At 43.8% G+C, this 26,474-nt stretch overlaps 1 protein-coding gene across 1 annotated transcript; it reads right to left on the minus strand.

Moving 5' to 3' along the window:
- On the minus strand, positions 1–22,910 carry CRTAP (cartilage associated protein). The gene is made up of 7 exons (XM_074849924.1): positions 22,396–22,910; positions 18,849–18,998; positions 18,076–18,247; positions 15,492–15,620; positions 13,745–13,890; positions 11,239–11,322; positions 1–731 (listed from the first exon to the last, which is right to left on the minus strand). The coding sequence occupies exons 1-7, from the start codon at positions 22,840–22,842 to the stop codon at positions 672–674; spliced, it is 1,188 nt and encodes a 395-aa protein (XP_074706025.1). The 5' UTR covers positions 22,843–22,910; the 3' UTR covers positions 1–671.
- Positions 22,911–26,474: the final 3,564 nt, after the last annotated feature.

Raw genomic sequence — 26,474 nt, forward strand, 5'->3', positions numbered from 1 at the left:
TTGGTAGGAAGAAGGAATTCTTTATTATTCGGTTCTAAGTGACCTCAGTTTTACATCATGAAAATTAATTCAGTTTTTAAGAAAGATCAACACTGCTTACAGAATTCTTCAAGCAATTTTTACAAGATCACTAATTGTGCTTTGTTAATCATCTTACTTCAGCTATTTTAAATGTATCTTATCTTTCAGGTGCATTGGAACTCAGTATCACTTTATTCATCATCACAGAAAAAGACATACATAAATAACACAATACATAGCTCAGAAAGTCTAGAGGAACTGTTGTCTTCCAGGGTTCATAATCTGACAAAAGTTCTTCGGAATTCAGCTGTACTGTTGTAACTTAGTAGAACAGCACTGAAACGAGGAACCTTAGTGTCAGCCCAGAAAATACAAATAGTCTCTTTTGTTGTGTTTGTGTAAAGGAAAGAAAGCTCGAGAGGAAAACCCATACGCACCAATTCTGTAAATGCACAGTGAAAAGCCACGCTCACGGAAGAGTCAGTGCAGCATGGAAGTGATCTTTCAGGAGTGGATCTTGTGACATAAGGTGGAACCTAAAGGAGCAGCCCTGAGGTGTATCTAATTGGAACTACAGGTGACCAAATACAACAGCAAGGGGCAATGGTGAGTCTTCACTCTTGCAAAACACTTTGTGGTGATTTCACTCATCAGGATTCCTTCTTTTCCTCCACTTCTAACAGCTCATCAAGGAATTCCACAACTTCACCCTAGAATGGATTAAATTTAACAGAAACAAGTTAACCCTGTACTGCAAAATCAGTGGAAAATTTTAAGTATTTTAATCAGAACATAAACTGTAATAACAACAGGTGTCCAAATATTTTTTAACACCCTTCATACAGAAGCTAGCGCAAAGCCTGTAAAATGCAAGTAAATGGCCCATACAGGGGCAGCACAAGTACTTGCAGTGACATACAGACCTTAAAAGAAGGAAATGTTACACTTCCCAGTAAACCTTCCTGTATTTTTTCAGGTATTTAAATAGACAATGAAATCCTCAAACTTAGAAAGTAGAGGCATAAAAGTTTAAAGCACCTGTTAAATTAGGAAACTGTTAAAATTTCCATAAAACATTAAAGAATTTTAGAAAGCTTCAAAATTCAACAGAAAAGTGTTTTGTAGAACCATAACTTTGACTTTGCATCTGTCCGCTCTAACTGTTTATGTCCTGTTAGACTCTTCAACACACACCTTAGCCATTTTCAACCACAGATCTTCACATGCCATGCTTCAAGGCAGCAAAAATGTACAGAACCAGAGATACTAGAATGTCTTCCATAGTGGAAACAAATACGTTTGGTTTAGATTCAGACTAGAACATACTATATTTACAAGCTCCACTCTGCTAATACAGGGTACCAACACAACACAACAATCCAACTTTCTTTATTTAAACTACTCCTAACATAGTTGTATGTCCTATATGATAGCCAATGCCTTCCTGCAGTCAACCCTGACTGCTCTGGGATGATACAGCCCCACCGGCTGGAATCTACTGCCTTGTCAACCAAGCTACAGTAACTGAGTTAAAGCCTGCTGTAATCACTTGCAGCCCAAGGTAACACCTTCAGTAGTGAAAAGCAAGTGGCTAACTCTCAGACTACTCAAAACTGACTGTAGCAAGCCATCTGCTGGCACCCTCAGAAATACAAGTATTTCCCGCTTTGCCTTCCATGCACAGTTCAGAAACAATAGTGTCTGACATGGGAGACTCCATGGGAATGCCTGTGAGTATTTTCACTTTTTGATACAACTCAAATACCAACCTGTAAGACAGGTGTGGATGCGCAATGTTACATTTCCAACCTTTTATTCTAATAACTACAATGTTCTGTTAAACTGTTTTAATTTAACCACATTTTTTAAACTTTCCTGTCCTTCCTTTCTTGACATAAACCTATGTTCTAAAAAGGTCTTAAGATATCATTTAGTTTTTTGCCAAAACAAATTGTCACTTTCTGATAGAAAAATATTCTGCTGGAAAACCTGATCAGCTCTTACTCACTTTCATGTTTAAAATAATGAGAATTTATAACAGTTATGTTGAAAGCAAGTCACCCGTGCTTGGATATTCATTCTCCCTCTTCTTTCACCCTTCATTCCAAGTCTTTTTGAATTGTATTAGGCTTCTGAGTCTGCTCAATGAATACTGCAAACAGTATTTTACAATCCTAATTAAATATCAAGCACAATTTTGTCTACAAAGGTATTCCTTAGGAAGACAGCACCTTCCAGACACATGTAGTTTGAGATTCAAAATTTTACAGTTTCCTATTCTGGTGAGGAAAGGGCATTAATTGTCAGTGAAAATAATAAGAGGAAATAGAGAATTTTTGTCTAATACAATTGTATTATTGACATGGTGATTAAAAATATTAACATCACATTTTTCAGAAGTGTGATTAGCAGTGAGAGAAATAATGAGAACCAAGCAAATAAAAATAAAAGCAGGAGGAAATCTGGCTGAAATAACTGCTGCTCTTGTTCCCTGCTTCACAGTTCCATCTCAAAAGACTGTTGACTTGTGGCAACTATGAAGTGGTTTTAGCAAGTCCTGAAGGATGGCAATTTATTTTGCTTTGAATTTGTTCAAAACATCTAAGCATCCAATACAATAAAAAGACAAGAAAAAATGCCAGCACTTTCATATTCCCTACTCATCTTCCTGGTTGCAGGAAATCTGGCAACTGGAAAACAGGAATTTGACATTTCTGCACGTTTTTCTTTGTTAGAAGTATTTTGATTGCCTAAGGAGCCCGATCATGGGAGGAACTCACTACTACTTCACAAATGCACATGAAGAAAATAGCTACGAGGTTCAACAGCCACTATGCAAGCAGTTGAAAGATCCAGAAACAGAGGCACAGAGGACTTCAGCTCAAGTTTTATAGCACAGCTCCTAGACCTGTGGGCATAAGCATTTGGGTGCCTCTTGAAGGACTACGGATTAGCAGGCAGGTCCCATTAACTCCTGAACAGAGACAGGAGACTGGGAATACAGGTGTCTACCACAGGGGTCCCAGATCTAATTCGGACAGATTCTTTTACACTTCAGGATCATAGTTTAATGAAATAATAACAAATATCAAACAGGATTTCTCTCCTCGGTCTACCTGAAAAGACAACTCTCAAAAGGTGAGTCTGAGAGGTGCAGTGAAAGGCATAAACATCTGACTGGATCACCCAGAATTAAGTATAAGGAAGACATGGGGATTTCAATATTGTACCTTTAGTAACTACACCCAACAGGAACAATTCATATTACTGTCACGCTCATCAGTAAGATGGGCTATTTCAGAAGACACAGAAGATCCAGACAGATTTCACATTTTTTTCTTCTGGTATGTTTTCAAATCCAGAAACACATAAGAAGCCCAAGTTTTAAATAGAAAAGGATATTTAAAAGCAACAGTATTTGAAAAAAAATTGACTGAAATCTCCAGCGCCTGAAACTGAGCTCTACCGGAAAGTAAGATGGAAGCTGTTGCAGTCTAATGAGAAGCACTGGAGAGTAAGAGAGTTTGAAATATGGCAAAAATATAAAAACAGTTGCCAAAACAATATACACACAGAAAATACACTGTAATACAACTGAATAATTGCCTGGATGTTGGTTATTTCTGAAAAGGCAAAAACTCCAGATTACAGTTAAAGACAAGCAAAACCTGTAGTTAAAATACTTTTGCCTGCCTTTCAGGGTCAGAATGTAAAACATTTGCAAGTTGTCCATAGTGTGGTTGGCAGCCTAATGAAAAGGTGATAGTGCTATGTCAGAAGAGCTGATCACAATGTCACACTAGCAGCTATGACCAGATTGATCACTGTCCTTGCCCCTTTAGCACTCACTTGACACCACAGCAGGCATTCTGCACGACTGAAGTCAGCAAGTATTTCACAGGTGTTCATTCCAGGGAAAAAGCCTCCTGCCCACTGATAGCTAATCATGTTGGCCCTCAGATCTGGAGTCTGAAATGATTCTCTGATATGATTTAAGCCAGGGGTTCTCAACCTTCCCTTCACCACAGATCCCCTTGACATACCTTCTGTGGCCCCAGACCACCAAGACTTAAATCAAGATTTAAAACACTAGACTGCATCAAATATTTATTTCAATGGTCTCATGAAGGGTCTTCACATTTGGAAAGAAGGGGAAATAAGTTAATCCGTTAATGCACACAGTCCTATTACAGTCTTTATTGCAGTGATGCCATATGAATTTAAAACAATAGCATCAACACTCTTCTAGCTCTAACAGCCCATCTTATGGTATTTTAACGTGCTATATCCAAATTTGATGCCAATTTTTACATTAAAATTTGATGAAAAGTTTTTACAATTCTTCTCACCTCCCCTCTTGTTTGTGTTCAGTCACCATATATTTTTGTGTACGGGTCCAGGGCCACCACTTGGAGGAACAGACTTCAGCCCTGTTGTGGCCCTAAAGAGGGCTGTTGGGTTAAGAAAATGTCTTTAAGAGAAAAAACGCCTAGTTAAAGTGGGTCCCACCAACCGTACTAGCTCTGAAAGTACTAGTGCGTCAGGGCAGGTGGGGTGGGGGCTTGAGTATGAGAGGAGCATTGAGGGGAGGGGGCTGTGGGAAAAGAAGGCGCAGTGCTTGCCGCGGGCCAGAGCAAATGTTTCTGGGCTGGATGTTCCCCACCCCTGCTTTGAGCCTTCACAGACCCCCTGTGATGACATCAGGGCTCCCCAGGGGTCTGCGGACCACAGGTTGAGAAAGTGATTTAAGCATTCAGTGTGACAGAGTTCTTCCTGTTATCTGATATGCTATTTGGCTCCTACCTAAATAGGAAGGACATCAAAGTTTATATGCAAAGTCCGCTGCAAACCCGTAATTTTTACAGCTGCCAGCTACTAGAGGGGACAACAGTCACCCAGTTCTAATGCAGGTTACATAAATATGCTGCTCAGACACAGTGCTGATGTAAATCAGAATTGAGCAATATATGGCCCAAAGCATGATGTAGCTGTCTGGCTGGTAGCTAGTAAATCAGCATGTGAAGTCTGACTAAGCTTGGGGAAGAGAAGGGTTTGCTGCCAGACCAGTACATGCCTGATAGTTCGGCCGCCAACAGCTGGAAAGTACACACATGTTGACTGCTCGGTCAGCTGCAATGAAGCATGTCCTCGTTAGCAAGCTGGCCCTCCATCCACAGTCATTGCCTCCTGGTTTGCAGTGGAGGCCAGGTACGTGCTGCAGGTACAACAGCTCTGCTGGCACCCCATGACCTCCCTCCCTGTGCTACCAACCTCTTCCCTCTCCCAATCCAGGGACAGTCAGTGGAAAGTGGGAGTGACAGAGAAGGATGTTTGGGAAAAGATGGGACAAGTGTAGCCTGAAATATGGGAGGTATGATACCAAACAGCAGCAGGGGAATGCTCCCAGACTGGTGTGAGTGGTAGCATGAATCAGAGAAGCTGATCTGATCAACTGGAGCCTCTAATTATCTGTCAGATATGCAAACTGAGCACCCTTGGCTTAGATGAACAACCAAACAGAGGCACGAACAGAAAGAACAAGTTTTGTACCACAGTAATTCAAGGTTTTACAGAGGGTATGTGAGTAGGTGAGTTATAATAAAAAATAATTTTAAAACAGAGTTCTTGGTCAATTCTGAATAAGCTAACCCAGGCTAGTGAGACTGGTGCACTATTACAAGCAAAGCTAAAGCATTTGAAAAAATAAGTCCTAAAAAGGAGAAAAATGCAGAAGTCCTCACTTATTACGGCAAGCTGAGTGTCCAAGACCAAGGTACACATTGGGCCAGGGATTGCTGCCGGCCCTTCCTTATGCAATATTAAATGCTGCATCCACACACACAAAACACAACCTTTTAGAAGAAACATCTGTACTTTGGAGACTCCTGGCTAGCTATTAAAAGAAACAGCAAAGAGGAAAAGCTACCAATACATGGCTCAGTTATGGCCCACTTGAGACTTGATGGTCCAGCACCAACTTTTCTTTCGACAGCATCATTTAAAAATAGTAGCAAGCAGTAGCAGTTGTACTGCTCACTGACAGACCCAGACGCTTTGCCGTTGGTTGCAAAGACTAAGCATTGCCTTCTGAGTAGCAAATTCTAATCATTCGTGGGTCCTTGTCTCCACCTACAATCTGTTCTGTCCCTTCTCAGTGTGGACTGGAAAAGTTCTGGGAAAAAATAGCTTTCCTGCAATAACCCCTATTTTCCACGCAGATCTGCGGATGGCCTTTTCTATAGGGATGCCATATGCACTGCAGTGGGATAGCCTGTTCTTCAGGGAAGTAACAGGGAATATTAAAATAACAGTGTTCTAGACAGAATTAAGATCTACAGAAAAATATTATTATGGACATGCTTTCATGAGTGATTATCAGGGAATGAATAAGAAATGGCATTTATCCTAACTCATCCAACAAACTGAGCCTTAAGAGACAATACACGGAGCAAGAAGAATTGGCTGGATCTTTGTTCCCTTATAATCTATGACCTAGAAGAAAAATATTTATCCCAAAAAATGTCCCCTGGCTGTCCTTCACAGCAAAAATTCAGATTTTGCTAAAGTTCAAAGATCTTAATGACTGGAAACTTGTTCAGCTTGATTCCCTTATGTATTGGGTGTAGGTGGCAAGGTTGTGGTAGCAAGAAGGGTTGCAGGGGTGGCTTCTGTGAGGACAGGTCAGGGCTGCCCTGTACCTAACGAGTTACTGTCCTGTCACTGACCCAGCGACTAATTTGAGTAACTAATGGAAATAGTGACAAAGAGTTAGGTTATGAAAAACAGTGAATTTTGTCCAAGGACAAATAACCATCTGGCAAGAGTGAAGACAAAGGTTTGATATGGACGACTGTGGAGGGTATGCGCTCCGTGGGTCTGGTAGACCCTGCGAGTGCCCACCACACAGCCCAGTGGCCAGCGATATTTTTGGGGGGAGACACATTATTTCGGGATAACAGTAAGGCATGTGTCAATGAGTGGCTCAGCCTGAAAGGTTTATTCAGCCTTCAACTAAGAAAAAGTTCCTTGGTCTAACCTTCAGCTGAAACACGAGAGTTTACTGTAACCACCTCAAAGCTCTCCCAGATCCTCCATGAGCAGTAAAGACCAGGCTGGACATTCCTCACATTCTAGCAGGGGAAAAAAAATCCCTCAATTCTTTGTGCAGAAAAATTATTTGGCCCTTAACTTGTTTATTTTTCAGATACTTAGTCCACAGTGTGACCCACTGTCACATGGTTTTAGGTTGGGTTTTTTCAGTATTAAAAGAGCTTAGTTGTTCTTTACATGTATGTTAACTACTTTCTAAAATATTTTTCCATTTCATTTTTTAATGATATATTCTGAACATGTAACTGTTCTCTTCCCATATACTATGGGAGATTACAGTACACTGCAGTTATTACAATAATATTTTACAGTAATCTAATAAATGCGCTTTCCTCTTAACATTTTTATAATGCCTATAAAACATGACTCAACCCAGTTTCAGAGCAACTTCAACATTGCTCCCATTGCACTGAAAACAGAAGCCTTCTAGTGGCTTTGTTTCTGAGCTCCACTCGCTTGCTTTATGCTGCATGCAGAAGCTTAAGAAAATCTGAGCAGGTTTCCTAATGTCAGTATCGGCAGCTTGGGTACATCCTGCTATTTAAGCTCAACCATGCCAGTGGCTTCCCATGGTAGGTGGTTTAAATGGAAGGAGGAACACCTTTGACCAAGATACACATCCATGAGTAAAGAAGCAAGAGTGGAAAGCAGGAAGCTTCTGGAAAGCCAGCCACACGGGCAGTATCTCCACTCGGAAAAGATGATGAAAAAAATCTCCTTTTCTTTTTTCTTTGAAGAAGCGTATGTTGAACAGGGACCATAACAATGCCAATTAGCTGCCAACTGTCTCTGAAACAGCTGCCACCAGCTCTTCTCAGGGTAGCAGTGCTATTGTAGCCGTGTTGGTCTGAGGTCACGGGCAGGGCAGGGTTTACAGGTCTGAAGTTACAACTTGCCGTTACGAGCGCACTTGTATAAATCATTTGAACATATGCAAAAAATGAGTTCATAAAGCCAAAAATATGTTGTTAGCGATTCCTGAACAGAAAAATAGGCTGAATTCAGATTATTGTTTGCTATCAGCAGTCCACTGGGCCCTTGTGCTTTGACACTATTCCATATGTTCTCTTTCCACCAATCCCATTAGTTCAACACTTACTCTCCTTTGCATGACACTTAGGAATGGAGCACTTGAATTTCAGCTACTGTACAAATGGACACACACATTATATACAAATAAAAAGAACAAGATGCCAGAAAAAGAGGGTCAAAGCTGCCAACAGTTTTTCACCTACTGATTAAGTACTGAAAGAAAAATCACATTGCAGGATCATCCCAGCCAAATTCTTGTGGTTCTTATGTACTTTAGAAAGCTAAGTAGCTATCTCTGAAAAAAAATTCCTCAAGAACACTGATTTTATGGGCCAGAAACATGTCTCATACAATTAGTACAGTGCTAAAGTTATATCTACACTAGCTGAGTATCTGGCTCTTAATGGCATTTCAGTTTGCTATTTAAATCTGTGAAATGCTTGGAGTCATATCTATTATAGACTTTATACATTACACATCTGAACAGAAGTCAGAAAGCTTGACTATCCATGGCCAACTAACATGACAACACTGTAATGTTCTTTTAACTTCACTGTGGAAAACTGTAAGGCTATTTAATAATTACTTTCAAGAAAAAGTAATTTGTAGATAGTTGGCACTAACGTTCTCTGTCACCTCTCCTGTGTTAAATGTTTGAACTAGTTTTTCATTTCCTTGTGGAAAAACATTAATAAAGTAACACAAACAGGACAGTATTTCTTGTAGTGACATATGCAAAAATCATTATTGCATGTTCCAGCCTCTGCAATTACTGCAATGTATTATTGGAAGAAGCCACATGTTCTCACTCGCTTTGCTAATGGGATTTAAAAAGACACATGGATGATCTGGGATACAGGAGCACTGAGAAGTCTGAATAAATTGAAATTCTCCACTTGGGAATAATGACATATTCACATAGGAAGAGATCATTTTGCCACATCAATCCTTTTGCTTCACTCAAGGAAAGAGAGTTGATTTTTTTTCTGAAGATTATTTTATGGGCTTGTTGGCCCACAAGCAACTTCAGACAGCAGACATGGACCACGGAAACTCACAAAAGGTATGGCCTATGGCCCAAGAAGCACATGGTTTAAATAAATGGAGTGCACTAGAAGAGAGGTTGCCTCCATCCTTAACAATTTTTAATAAAGCTTTTACTGTAACACCTTATCTGGGTTTTTCATCAGTTTTCAGCATACATATGGAATAAACTTTTCCATCTGTGCCAGGAGAAATATTAAAAAAATAATTCACTTACACTACCAGGTCCTGCCCATATAGCAGAAACTGCAAGGTAGTGATTTTACCTTTGTGCTATTACTGCTCTGTCTGGACTCCCTGGAAGGCTCCCGCAGCCAAAGACAAGTTCTGGTAGCCAGGGATTTATGAGTTCACTACCAAAAGGCAGAGACAAGCCAGAGGCATGGACAGCCTCCATCCCTCCCAGGTTCTTCAGTCCTAGTAAGCGAGGGCACAGAGGCCCTTCAGCTTTTCCTCAGGAGAGAACAGTAATTCTCCTACTACCACGAGAGTGTGGGGTAGCGGTATCTGTGGCACGACCAGGCTCAGCAATTTTGGTTGTTTAACCCAAACATATAATCCAGGGTAATGCGACTTCCTTGTCACTTTCCCAGAAGTTTGATGTTTCCACTGTACTTCCCTCCTGCAGATTGCAGTCATTTATAACTGCAACAGTGAAATGGGTTACAGGAACAAATGCCAGCAAATGAATGCTTGTTTATTCTATACACAGTGCTTGAGGCTGAAGATTGTTTCTATAATCCCTTCATGTAACAGCGTATGGGGAAAGCCCTCACAACAGGCTGCTTCTCCCCTTCCTTAATTACTCATCCCTGTGTTTTGAAGCAGCAGATATGAAAGAAGGAAAAAATTACAAATTAAGTTTATGTCTAACATAAGAAAACATTATGGGCAAAGCACAAACCAACAAGGGAATATAAAAAAGTGCTCAAGTATTTCACACCCTGATGAAAATCCATCCAGGCTAGTCCTCATCTATGCTTAACCTTATAACAAGCTTATTAAACTGTCTTTCATGGAGTTTTATCACAATGGAAAGTCTTCCTAAAGTCTGGTAACCTTGCAATGGAATTTTACATATAGAGTTGTTTTCAGGTCACTAGCATACTGAAGGCAGCAGACATGTTATTATTTCTCCACTATAAAATATTATCTCTCCCTATGTGCTAAATAACATAAAAATTGCAAAGGTGATTTCATTTTTTAACATAAACCATCTTTCTCTTTTTTAACTAAGAAAGACCTCAGCAGTGCTCATTACAAGTACCCTGCCCCATGCCATAACTGAACTTAGCTCTTTGCCAATGCCAGCAACAAACTATTCCATCATTTGAAGATTTTTTTAAACCTTTAAATGAAAGGTTCAGAAAACAAAGCAAAACAGAAGGCAATCCAAAGCCTCCATGATTTATACTTTAATTTCAGCTGTGGGAGACAAAAGAAAAGCCCTTTCAACAGTCTAACTACTTTTCTTGCACAAAAATCCACTTCACATATTTCCAGTCTAATAGCAGTCATTATATGTTATTTGGCCATGAATCCTAACCATTTAAGAAGCAAGACTGGGTGACCAAAATGTTACTGTGAAGAAAAAAATAACAGATAACAAGACTTCCTTTTTACAAAAATTACAATTTAGGTGGTTACTTCTGGACAAAATTATAAGGATCTTTAAATCTAATTTCAACATTTCAGAAAAAAAACAACAGAAAAACGTTGGGTTTAAATATATATATACTACTTCTCTGCCCCCTGGTGTTACAGCTTGCAATGTGGATTTTATTTTTTTGTGGGCTCAGTGCATTATATTTACCTTTGTGCTAATACTGTGAATTTTTTTGAATGGTACATGATGTTCTTTGGGTTTGTTTCTTATATTCCATTCATAAAAGAAAAATTTATGATAAATTGATCACAGTTACAGGAAGACTTTTCCATATTAGCTAAATCCTGGAATTCCATCTATGTATCATCTTCACTTTAATGTGATTGCTGGTTTTTTGACTACAATTTCCTTTCTAGAAAACTCACCTCATCATCATCCATCAGATGTTCCTTTGCAAATTCATACATTTCCAACTGGAGCGTGGTTATGTTGTGGTATCGAACTGCCTCCTATCAAAACCCAAAATTTTTATGTTACTTTAGGGTAGCAAGACAGCAGTGTCATCACATGTCACCTGAAACGACTCCAGTGAAGTCAGGCCCAGACTTAGTAGAAGGTGGATCCCAGGGGGAGTTATAATGTTTGAGAAAGGAAACAGCAGAACAGCAAGCAGCGTATCCAATGTCTTCTGTGGATCTTTCTAAGCACAGGCTCCACCGGTGTGAGAAGAACAAAGCACTCTCCTCTTTCTCATGTTTCAAAGCATTGGCGAGTCTGAGACTAAGGAATGAGACTGCCAGAGCTGAGCAGCAGTCCGTGCCTGCATTCCAGCGGGCTTTGGACGTGAGAAAGCCTCTGTCTCCCTGTGTGCTGGCGTACAGCGGCAGGCAGTTCTGGGAAAAAGAGACGCTAAGCTATTTTGCATGATAATGACTCACCACCCCGCCTGAGTCTGGGCTAGGGAAATTCTGCACGGTCACCCACATGTCCCTCCTCACTTCCCTGGCTGCTTGCCTGGACAGCACAGTTTAGCTCAGTCACCGACTCTCATATTTGTGAATACCAACGGCAACCTACTTTGATTGTTCCGTTTAACTCTTTTTGGGGAGGAAAAAAGGAGACTTCCTCTTTCACAAGAACGTCTAAAGCTTAGTGCCAGAGACAAATGCTGCTGTCACCCCATTACCACTTTGTGAAAATAAACAAGAGGCGTTATGGTTTTCACAGCAAGTGATTAGGACAGCAAGCAACTTCTGTTCATAGCTATATGGATCAAAGTACAAGAAAATACAGCTGTCTGCATTTAACATTTTATATTTAAAAACTAAATTATCTGTAGTCCCCAGCTCCTGAGAAGTTATCAACAAAACATTCAGAGCTAACGTGTAGGGCCCTTGTTCTGTCCTCTATGCACATGTATGCCAAATCTGACTGCAGTTTAACACTGTTGCTACCCCTCACTCCCACCACCATCGAACACTGTCTCCAGTATGACTATAAAGCACAGTTCTATTCCCAAAGGAGTGGTCCCCTCCACCTCTGAGCTCAGACTCGCTGCTGCTGCCTGAAAGAACCAAATGCATTTTCGCTGCCGTCTGTCTCAGCTGGCCCTGCAGGACAGGCCTGCGTCTCCAGCGTGTGGATAAGGTGTGTTGCACATAACTCAACAGCTAGCCACAAATAACAAACACTTAACTCAAACGGAGTGGTATTTTTGACTTGAGCTGGCTGGCCTGAGAGGAAGGAAAGTGTAATTACCAACTCAATGCAACCTATAAGGTGTACGTGAACTGCTCTGCAGTGCTGCTACAGATAAGCCAGACACCTTAAGCACTGCACAGATGTACCGAGTTCAATGCAGCATTAAGAATCAAGGGTCTTTGGGCCAGTACAGGTCTCGGTGACCGAGATGTCTAAAGAAGCAACACAGAAAGGGCAACTGGAATGTTACCCTGTGGGATGGCTGCTGTTGCTTCAGCTAGGTTAACGTAACTGACTCTTCCACAGGGAAGTCATGCCCTAAGAGAAGGAGAAGGTACTAAATTTAATTTGTGGAACATGTATTGCTAATGACTAGCTACTTGTACAGCACGTACCACTGATGCCTGAGGAGTCACTCAGGTGTCACAAAGCAGTTAATTCAGTTGCATGACATAAATCCTGGTAACAAGAAATGACAGAAATCCAATTTGATTGTCGGAGTCCAAGCTGCAGGAGTCCAGAAACACAGCAAAGATGCTTTTATATTTAAGATTTCCTTGGACATGGAAATTTAAGAACAGCAGAGAAACCCATTTTTAGAGTAATTTTTCAAAGCCAGATCACAGTCATTGCTGGATGGACTGATGTTTACTGTGGGTTCTCTGCAGCAAGTATTCCAACTGAGATAATCAGATGCAATATGGTCCTGAGCCTTTTTCCATCCTCATCCACCTGACTATGTTCTAAATGGAATAAGTGGAAATTGAGTTTAGCTGGGGTTATCATATCTGGACACATTCCAATGCCCACAGATCCTGGAACAACAAGCAGGTGGGCAGCTACATGTTGGCAAATAGTAAGTGACTGACAAAAGCCCGAATGTCACTGGAGTGATCTTTTCGTCAGGAGATTTCAGGGGCCAGCTGCTTTATTTACTGAGGTATAAAGATATAAATATGCATAAGTGGCAGACAAGTACCAGCATGAATTTACTTCTCATCATATTATATCCTATTGTAGTGTATTTCAACACAAAAGGAAGAACTATGACATTCGCTGTCTACATTACACAGTACATCTCTGTGTACAACTTTCTATATGGTTTTAATAAAACAGTATGTATTTACCTCCAGAACCAATAGATAATTCCCATTTTCCCAACCTCTGACCCACTGAGTTTCAGGGAAATGTTTGAATGTATCTAGAAGGCATTTTAAGTAATGCACCTACCGATCTGGGCTGAAAATCCTCTTCTTTAAGTCCCCATTTGTCTTTGTGGTATTGATAATAGACCATGTTCTGTTTCATTACTTCATCTTTCTGGTCAAACAGAAGGTAACTAGCAGCACAAGAAGCTGCATTCTTCATGTCATTCACTAATTAATAAACACACACACACACAAAAAAAAAATCCAGAAAAGGTAAATGAACAAACTCCTACTATTACCTAAGCTCTGAAAATCTCAGATGGAAACAGAACCCAATTTCTACCTCCCCAACAGCTGCATAGAAGAAAAGAATTGCTTCCCAGAAAGGATATGCTATGTTTGTGTTCTGAAACAGGCAAGGCCATGATTCAGAAGTGGGGACTTACCTCTGATGGTTTTCTAGGAAAATCCTAAACCAATGTCCCTCTCAGGTATCCCAGTAACAGTGAGGCATCAGCCCATAGCTGGTGATACCCACTGGGACATGTATTAACAAACAAAAAAAATATTAAATTAAAAAAACCCCACTTCTGGGTATTAGAACTGACAAAGAGGGAAGAGTCAATGTGTAAAACGTGTAGTCAAGCAACATAAGCAAAAGTCATTAATGGGTTGATGCTATGTGGCTGAATGTGTCTTCCCTTTGATGCTGGATCCTGCAGAAGCAGCTGTAAGGGCTATATGTGTTCTTTACAGTGCAAGTAGTTCCTCAAGAAACCACAAAATTCACTGAATGATTTAACTATCAAATATATAATCACTGAGCACCAGAACACTAGAATTTCTGTTAAATGGTGCCCTCTTTCTTCCAAACCTATCAAATATATAGTCACTGAGCAGCATTCTAACAGGATTATAAGAATCCACTAGGAAAAAGCAAATGTTATGAAATACTCTGTAGGTTTGTCTGTGGAAGAAATTCTGAATAGTAAATTGAAAATTGAGTATTTATTCAATACAATAAGTGGTGTTATGTTAAATGTGTTGCCTTGAAGTCAGAATCTTTCTTCTCTCTAACTGAATGAGTTAGAAGTTTAAGAAAAAAATTCTTGTTAGAGCTATACATTCAGCTGCTTAACAACCATGTGGACCTGACAGCTTGACCACCATGGCTTTTTGGTACAAATCACGGGGTTTTGTTCACAGGTGTACAAAATGTGTCTGTGCCATTGCACGTGTTCCAATGTATAGGAAGTGCCTGCCACTGTTTACTCTAACATGTTACAAGTTACTTCAAAAAGGCAGAACTGGTGTATCATTAAAACATCTAAAATACACATGAACAACATTTATCATTTCTATGAACATTCATCATTTATATGAAACTTTGAAAAGTGTAAGCAACTAGTGCCCGGAGTAGGTACCATAAAGAATGAAGGGCAGTGATGGATCAGATCACGTTTACTCTGTAACTGCCTCATTTTTCCAGCACCCAAGTGGAGACCAGTCACAACCATGCATAACTTAAAACAGAGGCGCCTGCCCTGGGCAAAATCCAGCCCTTAAGGGACTTATGTTCAGCAATTTATTTTCTCATGGACAATTTTATGACCACAGGCTCTATACATAACGTTTATCTCCCATGTCTGTTATACAGGGAGAAAAAGATGGCAGGCAGCTCAGACTTTCTATCCCAGAACAGATTAAAAAGCAGATTCTGGAGGCCACTATTTACATTCTAGAGCATTATAACTAGAGGGAAAAGATTATGAATGGAAACTGTCCCGCATCACCCCAATGTTATTTAAGCACATTAAATCACTACTTACATTTATAATAAGCAAACTGCAAGTAATGGTACATGGTGGCCACAAATTTCTCAACAACAAAGCCTCCTATAATGGGTGTCAGATTATTTTCGCACTGCACTTTGCATGCAAGGACTTCAATATAATGATCTACAAGGAAGAAAACAACACCACAGGATATGGATAGCGCACAGTGAATTGTTGCAACCCCTCCCATTAGCTGCCCATTATAATTTGGCCTTATAATGCTCTCCTGGGTCCGGCTTATCTGGATCTTGCTGCTTGGAAGTACTGAGCATCCATCTGAAGTACATATCAAGTACTGGTACTCAGACCTTCTGTAAAAATCAGTGCAGTCTGGACTTGAAATGTATCAAAGCTGCAAGTCCAGAGAACTAAGGTTTCACTGACACCTACAGGCAGTAGGTGGTAGGTTTTATATAAACTCTTACGGAGTATCGCATTATCTCCCACGGACTTTACAGTGCTATTTTTTAAAAAAATTTTGAGAGCCTTTGCAATTTCATTAAATTATTGCATGAATAAGGTCCACGTGCTGCTGAGTAAAACTGTGTCACAGAGACATACAGCAGGTGACTGCAAAATAGAACTCCAGAGATGGATGCATTTCGTGCTTGCAGTTTGGACGTTCTAAAAGAGAAGACAGACATGAATATGCCGCCTGCTGCAGAATACCTTTCCGCAAGAAATGTTTAAGTTCACAAGCTTACCCGGTCTACAAAAGCTTGCTACAATGGGATAGGACTAGAGGTGATCTTATCTTCAAAAAATACATACCGAGAAAACCTTCCATCAAAGAATTTCAAGCATTTTCAGGATATATAACATTAGACAACACCACCAAACAGAAATCTTTTAAAGCCTTAGTCTCCTGTTAGCCATGTTTGGCAGGTCACCGCAAGTCATCTAAGCTTGTGCAGCAAGTCTCTGACCAAGGCAAAAGAACAGCAAAGGTGCCTTCCCCTGTTCTCATCAGAGAATTCCTAACATGAAGACTGCTGAAGCTAACTAAAAATAACTGGCCAAATGAAATTACCAGACCCATCTTTTACAAGAGCAATGGAGTCTCCAGACACAGTAGTGTTCAATTCCAGCCAGCACTTAAAAGCAGGAACGCAAGTTCCTCAGTGAAGCGATCCCATGCAATAAGGACAGCTGGCTTCCAAACATAACTCATTGCTCAGGGATACATACGTACCTAGTGCAATCACCAAATACTTCTGGTTAACACTTGTTGCTGCATCTACTTTCTGCAGTCAAAACCACAGAGGCAGGATATATCTCCCTGGAGCAAGAGCGCAGTTCAGTCCAGGCAGAGCAAGCAAATTTGAGTTTTCCTATCTCAAGAACAAAATATTTGAAATGCACGCACATAGCCATGGTAACATCATCGTGGTGATGGTGATGCCACTACTACTGCTGGGAATTGCTCTTTCCTTCCAAGAAGGAAAAGGAAGGATGACAGCAAGTGCCAGTTACAGCTGCGCATGGGCACTGTACTCTTTACAGTGGCTTGGGGGTTATCCTGATGTCAGGGCTCTGAGCCACTGGGGAAGAAAGCGTGTTTCTTGCTTTACCACCTGTAATTTGACCTTCACTCCTTATCTGCTGTCCTAGGCAGCTGCCTGCTTTGCCCAAGAGTAAAGCATGGCTTGAAGAATAGCCTGCAATAGCTATTCCATGTCAGCGATACTGGTGGATACCAACCGATTCCATGCTGTGAGAAACTGTGAGCTGCTCATGCATCAACATATTTCACAAAAGTCTCCCCTCACCAACACATCTAATGGCGTTAAGACAAAAAGTTGGGCTGGTTTTCCTCCTGGCAACTTAGAAATTCTGTAGTATTTTTCATGTCTTTAAGTTTGTTGAGAAAACATGGAGGTGTTCTCCACGCAAATATTGACAACAACACTGGGACCAGAGCACTGGAGAAATTACTTGTTTCTTTCACTATCAAAGAGCACGGGAAACGTGTATGCGCCATTTTGACAGCAATCAAAAAGATGGTATCTCTTTTTCTTTGCAAATCAGTGTATTTTTTTTAAGCTATGCATTAAAGAAAAAGAAATCGTATCTTCTGGCAAAACTCTGCTGTAGGAAAGATGAAAAATAAGCAGCAGAAACTTGTCCTATTTATGAGAAAGGAGATATGTATGACCAGTGATACACAAACCACAAAGCAGATTTTGAAGGCAGGCTAACCACTGAGCCTCAAAGGTGGCCAAACTGATATTGAAATGATGGCCAAGAGAGCTGTCTGCATAACTACTGCTAGCTGGATGGAGTAGTTGTTATTACTTACACATCTATTTTATTCTGACATAAAAATGCCACGTCACTGTAAGAACTCTCTGTTCTCATTTTCTGAGAGCCCTCATTTACGTTACTAAAAAGAAAAAAAAATGTAAACCAGAATTCAAGCAGTTTTCAGTGAATCTAATGAATTCCGATCAGACTGTGCAGGGGGCACCATGTGCATTTCACACTGCAAACCGAGGAACAGGACTTGGGTAGCCAATCCCACGGATAAACTGAAATGCACTTTTGGGACATCCTTCCTTACTGCTTCCTAACCACCCACCTGCAATGGAGAGATAGAAGTCTTTAAAATCTTTGATCTCTCGGGAGCCTTCACAGGCTGCTGTACAGTCATCGTAGGATTTGAAGAAATCAGGAAGAGCCAGTTCCATGTCCGAGATGGACGTTCTCCAGTTGTCACCATTGTATGCTCTCACAGCCCTGACAAAGAGATTCTGAAAAATTGGCAGGAATGAAAACCAGCAGTAGCTGATCTATGGAAAGCTGTGTGTAAATTCAATTACAGTAAATGATCTCTCTGCATTTATATAAACTGTTAACCAATTAATGTGGATGACTAATGGATTTTACCAGGTATTTTCTAGAGAACAGAGTAGGTAATTCCATTTCAGATCAACAGAAAAACCTGCTGGACAGAAGTAACAGTGTGAGTCTAAAGCACAGGTGTTGACAAAGATTTTTCAATGGAATCTTAACAGCAAATGTCTGAGTTCTTTTAAGCTGTGCCACTACACCACTCATGCATTTGAATAACTCTATGCGCCTGCTTAGCTCCAGTAGTGATCTGCACGTAGTAGTTTTCAGGTATGCCACCGTCTACAATTCACTACGACTCATTTATGGAACAGTGATCTGCCTGAGAGGTGAGAATCACTGAATGCATCAAGAATGCAGAACAGAGATGATGGAGAAAGACAGCAATAGGGAAAGGAGAGCAAGAACTGAGAACACATAAGCAAATGAGATCCTTGAATCTCACACAATAAGAGGAGTAACAGAGCAGTTCCAGAAGACCAGACTGAATAAAAAGCATACCTCATAAGGCTTTGTCTCCAAGTCTTTAATATGCTCCTCAGCATCAGGTATGCTCTTATAGTAGGCCATATTTCTTTGCATCATCTCATCATCTGGATGCTTCAGAAGAAATGTGTGAGCTGCTGCAATAGCTTTTGGAAGATTATTAGCCTAAACAGGGATGGGGAGAGGAGGAAGAGGGAAAAAAGGTTAATTGGAAAAAAACAATTCAACTTTCTCAGTTTTTGTCAATGAACTTTCCCGCAGCCTCTACACTCCCAAACTTACTTCTACTGAAACCACAGTCTCAGCAGATACAATGGTACAGTAAAACTGATAAAATTCTTCTCAGTTTTACTCCTAGCTGCATCACTATGAACAGGGTTTTTTTCATTTTAGAAGTCTATTATTGTTGCAGATAGCACAGACAATGATTGTAAGTCAGAAAGATGACTTTTTTTCCCTTCCCCCTCCCCTGTTCATAAAGCTGACGAGGCACAAGATTATAATGTTGCTCCTGTGTGAGATTAATCTCACGGAAATTAGTGATGCTCATCTATGGCTACTGCGCAGGAGTCATCACTTACCATGTTTGCGTGATGTTTATGTTGCTTATTTGCCTAGCAGCACGGAAGGCAATATTACAACAATATATCTTCCTGATGGTGTTATGAAGTTAGAGCAAACGGCAGGGACTTGCTCAATAATTGTGTCCTAATGTACTATGTGATTTTCTGTACCCATTTTTAAACTAACTTTAAACCCCATCAGAGACACTTTGTGAAGTACGCATTCCTCATTTACAACTCAATGTGCCAAATACGTATGCACTTCTGTGTGCATGCATTTATATTTTTTATTTTATATAGATACCTATTTTAATAAAATATATACTATATATACACATATTTAGGAAGAGTGAAAGTAAAAGTCTTAAGCATTTGTGAAATGTTAAAACCTTTTCCCTCGTAAGCCAAGATCCGTATCAACCCCTCCAGCGTACCGATGTGTAGGCGATACAGAGTTCCACCTCACATCTGAATTATGGAAGTGTACGTACAAAACAAGGAGCAAGAATCACAAGCACGTATGCACATGCACTCTTCTGTTTGCATCCATAAAAGGTACCCTTTCATTTCAGAAAGAAACTTGAGAGACGACTACACCAAAGAAAGACTTAAACCCTGACACGAGCTCTTGCTGCTGTGCCGCTCCGAGTGTCCCAGCGCTGGAACTCTGCCAGCTGCCCTTCCTCTCTGTCCCAAAACTATGCGCTTCCAGTCAGCCCAGACTGTGCTCAACACGCAGGGAAATCTCAGCTGCACTTTCGTCAAACGCCTGCTTGGTTTCTTTTGTGCTTTATGCTTTAACCCTATTTGTTGGTAGGCTGACAGCTCTCTCATTTTTGCTTAGTCCATAATTCACTCTTGGTTTCAACTTTCACCAGTACCAAAAAAAAAAAAAAAAAGTTTTGTAGAAACACATTCCTAAGCAAATTCAGTGGCTACGAGAAAGCTCCCTCCAGAGGAGCAAGCGGCAGCACAGAAACATCTACTCCCAGGATCTAAGACGTGGCAAGATTTCACTGTGGAACCCACCTGAATAAACACATGGTCACTCTAAAAACTTACATAAAGCATCTCCCTCTGCCTTCTTCCTATATTATAAAAGCTGTTGGGGGGGGTGGGGGTGGGGAGTGACATTCCTTTCCTCAGAATGCCACCAGCCAGGAAAAAATCATTTGTATGGAGCAGTTTGTAGCTGCAGAAGGCCCATTCAGAACTCCCCAAGTGAGTGATAAGAGCTCAGAGCTGGCCTACAATCTAGCAAGAAAGACAATGTAAACAACTGGCACTAAAGGCAAGAACACCAAACGGCACTGCCCAAACCTACTGCAACTGTGATTGAAAAACCGTTTAGAGGGAGAGGGAGGGGTTTCTCCAATTTCCCTCTCCCATTCCTACCTGCCAGTTACCTAGCTGTATCAGAAACAGTAAGTAGGAATGATTTTTGCTGTGATCCATGCATTGCAAACTCTGTACATACCACGAGGGGGGAATGGGTAGTTAAAGTATGACAAGAAATGGAAACATTTGTGGTGATGTCATTTTGGTACCCGTATATGGCTTCGAGACTGCCAGGAGTGCCTGCCCACTCTGTAATTCAAAAGAAATGTCCCCTCTTTGATACCTTCTGTTCTGTGTGTTCCTGTTTTTACAAGAACACATTTCCTTGCATCTGTTTGTGCAATTTGGGAAAACCATTGAATATTTTCCTGAGAAAACACCACTCCTACAAATAAGACACAGCAACAGTTAAGAAGACGTGTGTTTCCAAGCAGCAATCTCAAAACCAATGCACAAGCATACAGCCCTGTATAATGTATACTGGGATATGTTGGAGTGAATCCCTAAAAGAGAAAACAATCTAACCAAAGAGCTCAGCTTGTTTTCTCCCCCCACAGATGTCCCATTTACTTGAAAGGCAAGTAATTGCAGTATCTGAGGGGATGGCATGAAGGATGGACCTTGATTTAGAGAACAGAAAATGAAGATGAAAAGGAAGGAGAAGATAATCAATTAGATCCTGGACAGATGGATGACAAGAAGCTAGAAAAATGGGATGAAATCTGTTAAAAGAGGTGTGTGTCCCCAGTCTTGGATGACCCAAGATCAAAAAGTAAATACCATTCCAGGGGCCAGCAGCCAATTTTCGCTATATTCCTTCCCGTGGTGTAACAAAACCGGTGTTTTGCAGGCATCAGGCTATCTGCGAGTCACAGGCTGGGGGCTGCTGCACCTGAAAGACCTGGACCAGAAGAGAGCAAGCGAGAAAGACGGAGACGCTGAGGAAGAGGAAGCAGCGAAGAGCGCCTGCAGTAGCGGTGAGATGAAGGGTCTGAAAAAGGTTTCAGAGAAGGTTAGAAGAAAGTAAGGCGGATGGAAAGATGAGAGGGGCAGGGGTAGGAATGGCACAACGACAGGACAAGGCGCAGGGTCCGGTGGCTGGGGGTCTGGGAAGAACTGGGAGGGGCTAATCTAGAGGACGGGCTGGATGAGCTGTGGAAAAACTGGTGAAGAGTGAGCTGGGCGGAACTATGTGGGCAAGAAGGGGGAAAGAGAAGGCACACGGTGGTCCCACTGTGGGTTACACGAGGTGGGCGAGAGACGGGGCCGAAAGAATCGCCACGGAGAAGAGGATGATGCGCAGGGCCGGCAGCCCGGGAGGGGGATAAATGGCGGTGGGGTGGGCGACAACCGGCGGCTAAAGTGGTGCGGAGGAGGCGATGGGGAACGAGGCCGTGGCCCACCGTAACCTGCTCCGAGGGCCTGGCGAGAGGCCGGCACGACCGGAGGCTCGTCCGGCGCTGGGTGCAGGAGGCGCCCGCCTCCATCGAGGCCCCGCAGGGACGCGCCGCGCTGTCCCGCTCCCCCGGGGCTGCCGACAGACAGGCGCGGCTCGGCCGGGGGGTGACACTGCACCCGGGCAGCTCGGGGGGGCCGCGGCCGGGGCGGGGAGCGGAGCCAGGTCAGAGGGGAGGGATGAGGGGCCTGGGGCCGGGCCTCACCTTGAAGTAGGCGAACTGCAGGTACTTGTAGGGCTCGCGGCGCTGGAACTCCCGCAGCAGGTCGCGGCCGGGCTGCGCCTGGCGGAAGGCGGGCAGCCCCTGCTTGCAGCGCCGCAGGCACTGGGCCCGCCGCAGCACCCCGGCCAGCAGCTGCAGCTCGGCCAGCGCTGCCCCGGCGGCGGGGGGGTGCCCGGCGGCGGGGGGCTGCCCGGCGGCGCTGCAGTTGCGGTGGCAGAAGGCCTCGCTGTCGCGCAGCAGGCGGTAGAGCCGCATGCTGACCTCCAGGTAGCTGACGCTCTCGGGCCAGTTCTCGGTGCTGTACTGGTCCAGGCCGTAGCGGTAGGCGGACTCGAGCGGCATCAGCTCGTCCCGCGGGAAGCTGCGGAAGCTGTAGCGCTCGTACTGCGCCCCCGCCGCCGCCAGCAGCGCCGCCAGCGCCAGCCACATGGCCGCGGGGTCGGCCGCCCACCGGCCACCACGTCGCCGCCGCGGGGAGAGGGGAGCGCCGGGGCCGGGGCGGGGAGAGGCGGGGAACGGGGGGCGGGAGCAGCCGGTGCGGCCCCGCCCCGGGGAGGGTGTGCGCGGCCGGCGGGGGAAGCTGGGGGAAGCGGGGACGGGACGGAGCGGGGGGTAATGGCGGCGTTGGGGGGGGGCCGCGGGGGCCGGGCTGTAGCCGCCCTCCCGTGCAGGGGCCTGCTGGGGAAGCTGAGGAGGAGCGGCCCCGGTACCAGCGGGACGAGTCCGCCCGGGGACACCCTTTTTGCCCTCTGCCCCTTTCTTTCCGCTCTGGGCTTTTTCCCCCTTCCCGGCTTGCCCTGGATTTGCTCATCGTCCTCCTTCCAGAGCCTCCTGGGCCCCAGGTGGCCACTGGCCGATGGTGGCCATGGGTGCAGGGCCACGGGCCAGCTCCTTTTTGTCCCGCCGGCGTGGCGGTCTGCAGCGACAGCGCCGCTGGTGCTGGCCGGGACACCGGGAGGGGCGTCCTGCGGCGCCTCGGGTGGGGAGGGCGGAGGTGGGCGAGGCCTTTGTGCCCAGCCGGGGGGGGGGGGGGGGGGGGGGGTGTCTTCCCTCGTCCCTTAGGAAGAGGCCTTCACATTTGGAAAGAAGGGGAAATAAGTTAATCCGTTAATGCACACAGTCCTATTACAGTCTTTATTGCAGTGATGCCATATGAATTTAAAACAATAGCATCAACACTCTTCTAGCTCTAACAGCCCATCTTATGGTATTTTAACGTGCTATATCCAAATTTGATGCCAATTTTTACATTAAAATTTGATGAAAAGTTTTTACAATTCTTCTCACCTCCCCCTTGTTTGTGTTCAGTCACCATATATTTTTGTGTACGGGTCCAGGGCCACCACTTGGAGGAACAGACTTCAGCCCTGTTGTGGCCCTAAAGAGGGCTGTTGGGTTAAGAAAATGTCTTTAAGAGAAAAACCACCTAGTTAAAGTGGGTCCCACCAACCGTACTAGCTCTGAAAGTACTAGTGCGTCAGGGCAGGTGGGGTGGGGGCTTGAGTATGAGAGGAGCATTGAGGGGAGGGGGCTGTGGGAAAAGAAGGCGCAGTGCTTGCCGCAGGCCAGAGCAAATGTTTCTGGGCTGGATGTTCCCCCACCCCTGCTTTGAGCCTTCACAGACCCCCTGTGATGACATCAGGGCTCCCCAGGGGTCTGCGAACCACAGGTTGAGAACCACTGCTGTAGCAGATAAAAAGAAAAAATAAAAAAGAACAACATAACCCCCCCTAAACCAAACCAAAGCAAAGCAAAAAGCTCCAGTATTTTTACTTCTGTCCAGAGCAAACTCTGAAGTCCGTGAGGTGCACCCAGGCTGTCAGTTTAGTGTGTTCCCTGGTTTGCTGCAAGCCCTGGGCTCCAATAGCCTTTGCTGGATACCCGCAGGTCTACTCCATGGATCCACCTGGGAGCAAACCAAATAGTGCTGTTGGTTAGAAACCAGGCTGTGACAAAGTAGTTGACGCCATGGCCGGCTCCCTACTGGCTCTGGGCTTAAAGACCTGAAAGCCAGAGGAGCTCGGGAGCTCACAGAGGTATTTTTTTCTGTAGAACCAGTTTTCACGACAAAGCTCCACTTCCATGTTTTGTTCCTACCATTAAGATGGAGCTTTTTTCTCACAGGTCTCATGAAGTGGAGATGTGATGTGGCTTCCATGCACATTGGCAAAGACCACTCGCATTTGAATGCTCTCTTACTTCTTGTTTGATCAGTGACGCAGGAAGCAGGTAGATGAGCCCGTGGCTTGTATCCTACCAAAGAGAGCAGGGATGCAAGCTGGGGGAAATCAAGCTCGCTCTTTTTTTTTTTTTTTTTATACCAGGTCTTTGCTGTTCTGAATCCCCAAACTAGCTCTAGTGAAGTGCGTGTGGGAGAGAAACAAGGTGATTTTCTACCTGGTATTGGGTGAGGAGAGCAATTCCAGGGTTCTGGCAGATCAGCAGTCAGCCCCAGCCCTGAGCCTTCCCTTCTCCCAGCTGCACAGCGGCAGTTCCCTCCGCCTGCCCGTGTGTGCCCTGTGCCGCGGCCCCTCACCATCTCGAAGGCGCTGGGCTGGGCTCGCACCACGCAGGTCAGTGTCTTCCCTGTCCTGGGGAGACCGGAATGGGATGCAGGAGTCTGCAGTCTCAAAAGTGCCAAATAGGAGAGAAGAGCATATTTCTTCTATTTTTAAATTGGTTCTTATTGGGTTTTAGTTGGTTTGTAACTGGGTTTTACTGGCTTTTTAATTGTTGAGTGGCCCCTCTTGCCAAAACATCTTCAGGTCAGAACAGAAGTCTTCTGCTTCTCCGAAGGAAGAGCTCCCTCTTCATCTTGAATGCTTCCTGGGATGGGGCATTGTGCTGGTTTTGACTGGGACAGAGTTAATTGTCTTCACAGTAGCTGGTATGGGGCTGTGGTTTGGATTGGTGCTGAAAACGGTGTTGATAATACAGAGATGTTTTTGTTATTGCCAAGCAGCGCTTAGGCAGAGTCAAGGCCTTTTGTGCTTCTCACACCACCGGTGAGTGAGTGAGTGGCCTGGGGGTGCACAAGAAGCTGGGAGGGCGCAGGGCTGCCGGGACAGCCGACCCCCGCTGACCAAAGGGACACTCCGTACCGTACGATGTCATGCTTGGCATAGGAAGCTGCTCATCCATGGTGGCACCATCACTTTGAATGTCGTTGTCCCCATTCCTTCTTCTTCCTGCAGCTTCCTATTGTTAAATTGATGGTTTTTGTGGCCCCAATCAAGTCTGTCTTTTGCCTGTGACCATAACTGGTGAGCCATCCCTCTCTGTCCTTGACTCGACCCCCGAGCCTTTTATTGTCTTCTCCCCATCCCTGAGGGGGAAGGAGTAAGCAAGGGGCTGCATGGTGCTCAGTTGCCCTCTGGGCCCAAACCAGGAGAGGTGTGTAGGTACTTCTCCCCCATCAGTAGATTCCCATGGACCTCCAGCAGGGTAAAAGCTGTTGAGAGCACAACAGCAGTTAAGGACAAAAGGGAGGTGTTTTTCTTTCCTCCCCAGTGACTCAATGACAAACAGTCTGCAAACAGAACTCTTGCTGGCTGTGGTTGAGAGAAGGGCAACTAAGCTGCCTGTGCAGGTGTTGCTGGTGACGGCTTGCTGTGCCTGTGCTGCCACGGTGATGCCAGATGCCAGCGTGCCCCTTTGTCCTGTGTCCTTCCAGCCCTCTGCTTTCATGGCTTGTACAGGTACAGAAGGCAACGCCGACTTTGAAACTATTCCTGGTGTCGTGGGGGAAGGTGTCACCACTCCGCTATTTACTAGTTTCTTTCTCCCTTTGTCTCGTGCTTTTTTGTCAAGGCCGCTGTGCAGAGCACATCTTTAGAGAATTGTTTGGGCTGGACTTTGGCTTGCTTTTAGGTGACAGAGAGAGATGGTGCAGGTGGGGAGGACGTGCTGATGAGCACTGTCATTTTCATGTAACAACATCCGTTCTGGGTGATGGAGATCTCAGGACATCTTTTCTATATTCACACCGTACCTGTTGCCATGATGTCGCATGACCAGGAATAAAGTGGGAGATAGATTTAGCTCTTAGTGGTCAGAGGGCA

Source organism: Strix aluco, chromosome 1 (assembly GCF_031877795.1).
Source record: "Strix aluco isolate bStrAlu1 chromosome 1, bStrAlu1.hap1, whole genome shotgun sequence".
NCBI lineage: Eukaryota > Metazoa > Chordata > Aves > Strigiformes > Strigidae > Strix > Strix aluco.

Bases quoted from the DNA above. Each gene is read 5' to 3' on its own strand.
- CRTAP (XM_074849924.1), bottom strand. From the start codon at position 22,842: ATGTGGCTGGCGCTGGCGGCGCTGCTGGCGGCGGCGGGGGCGCAGTAC. The intron at 13,891-15,491 runs GTAAGTAGTGAT...TTTATTAATTAG, and splicing joins GCAGTTTGCTTATTATAAAT to TGAATGACATGAAGAATGCA. The intron at 11,323-13,744 runs GTAGGTGCATTA...GGGTTTTGATAG, and splicing joins AGGATTTTCAGCCCAGATCG to GAGGCAGTTCGATACCACAA.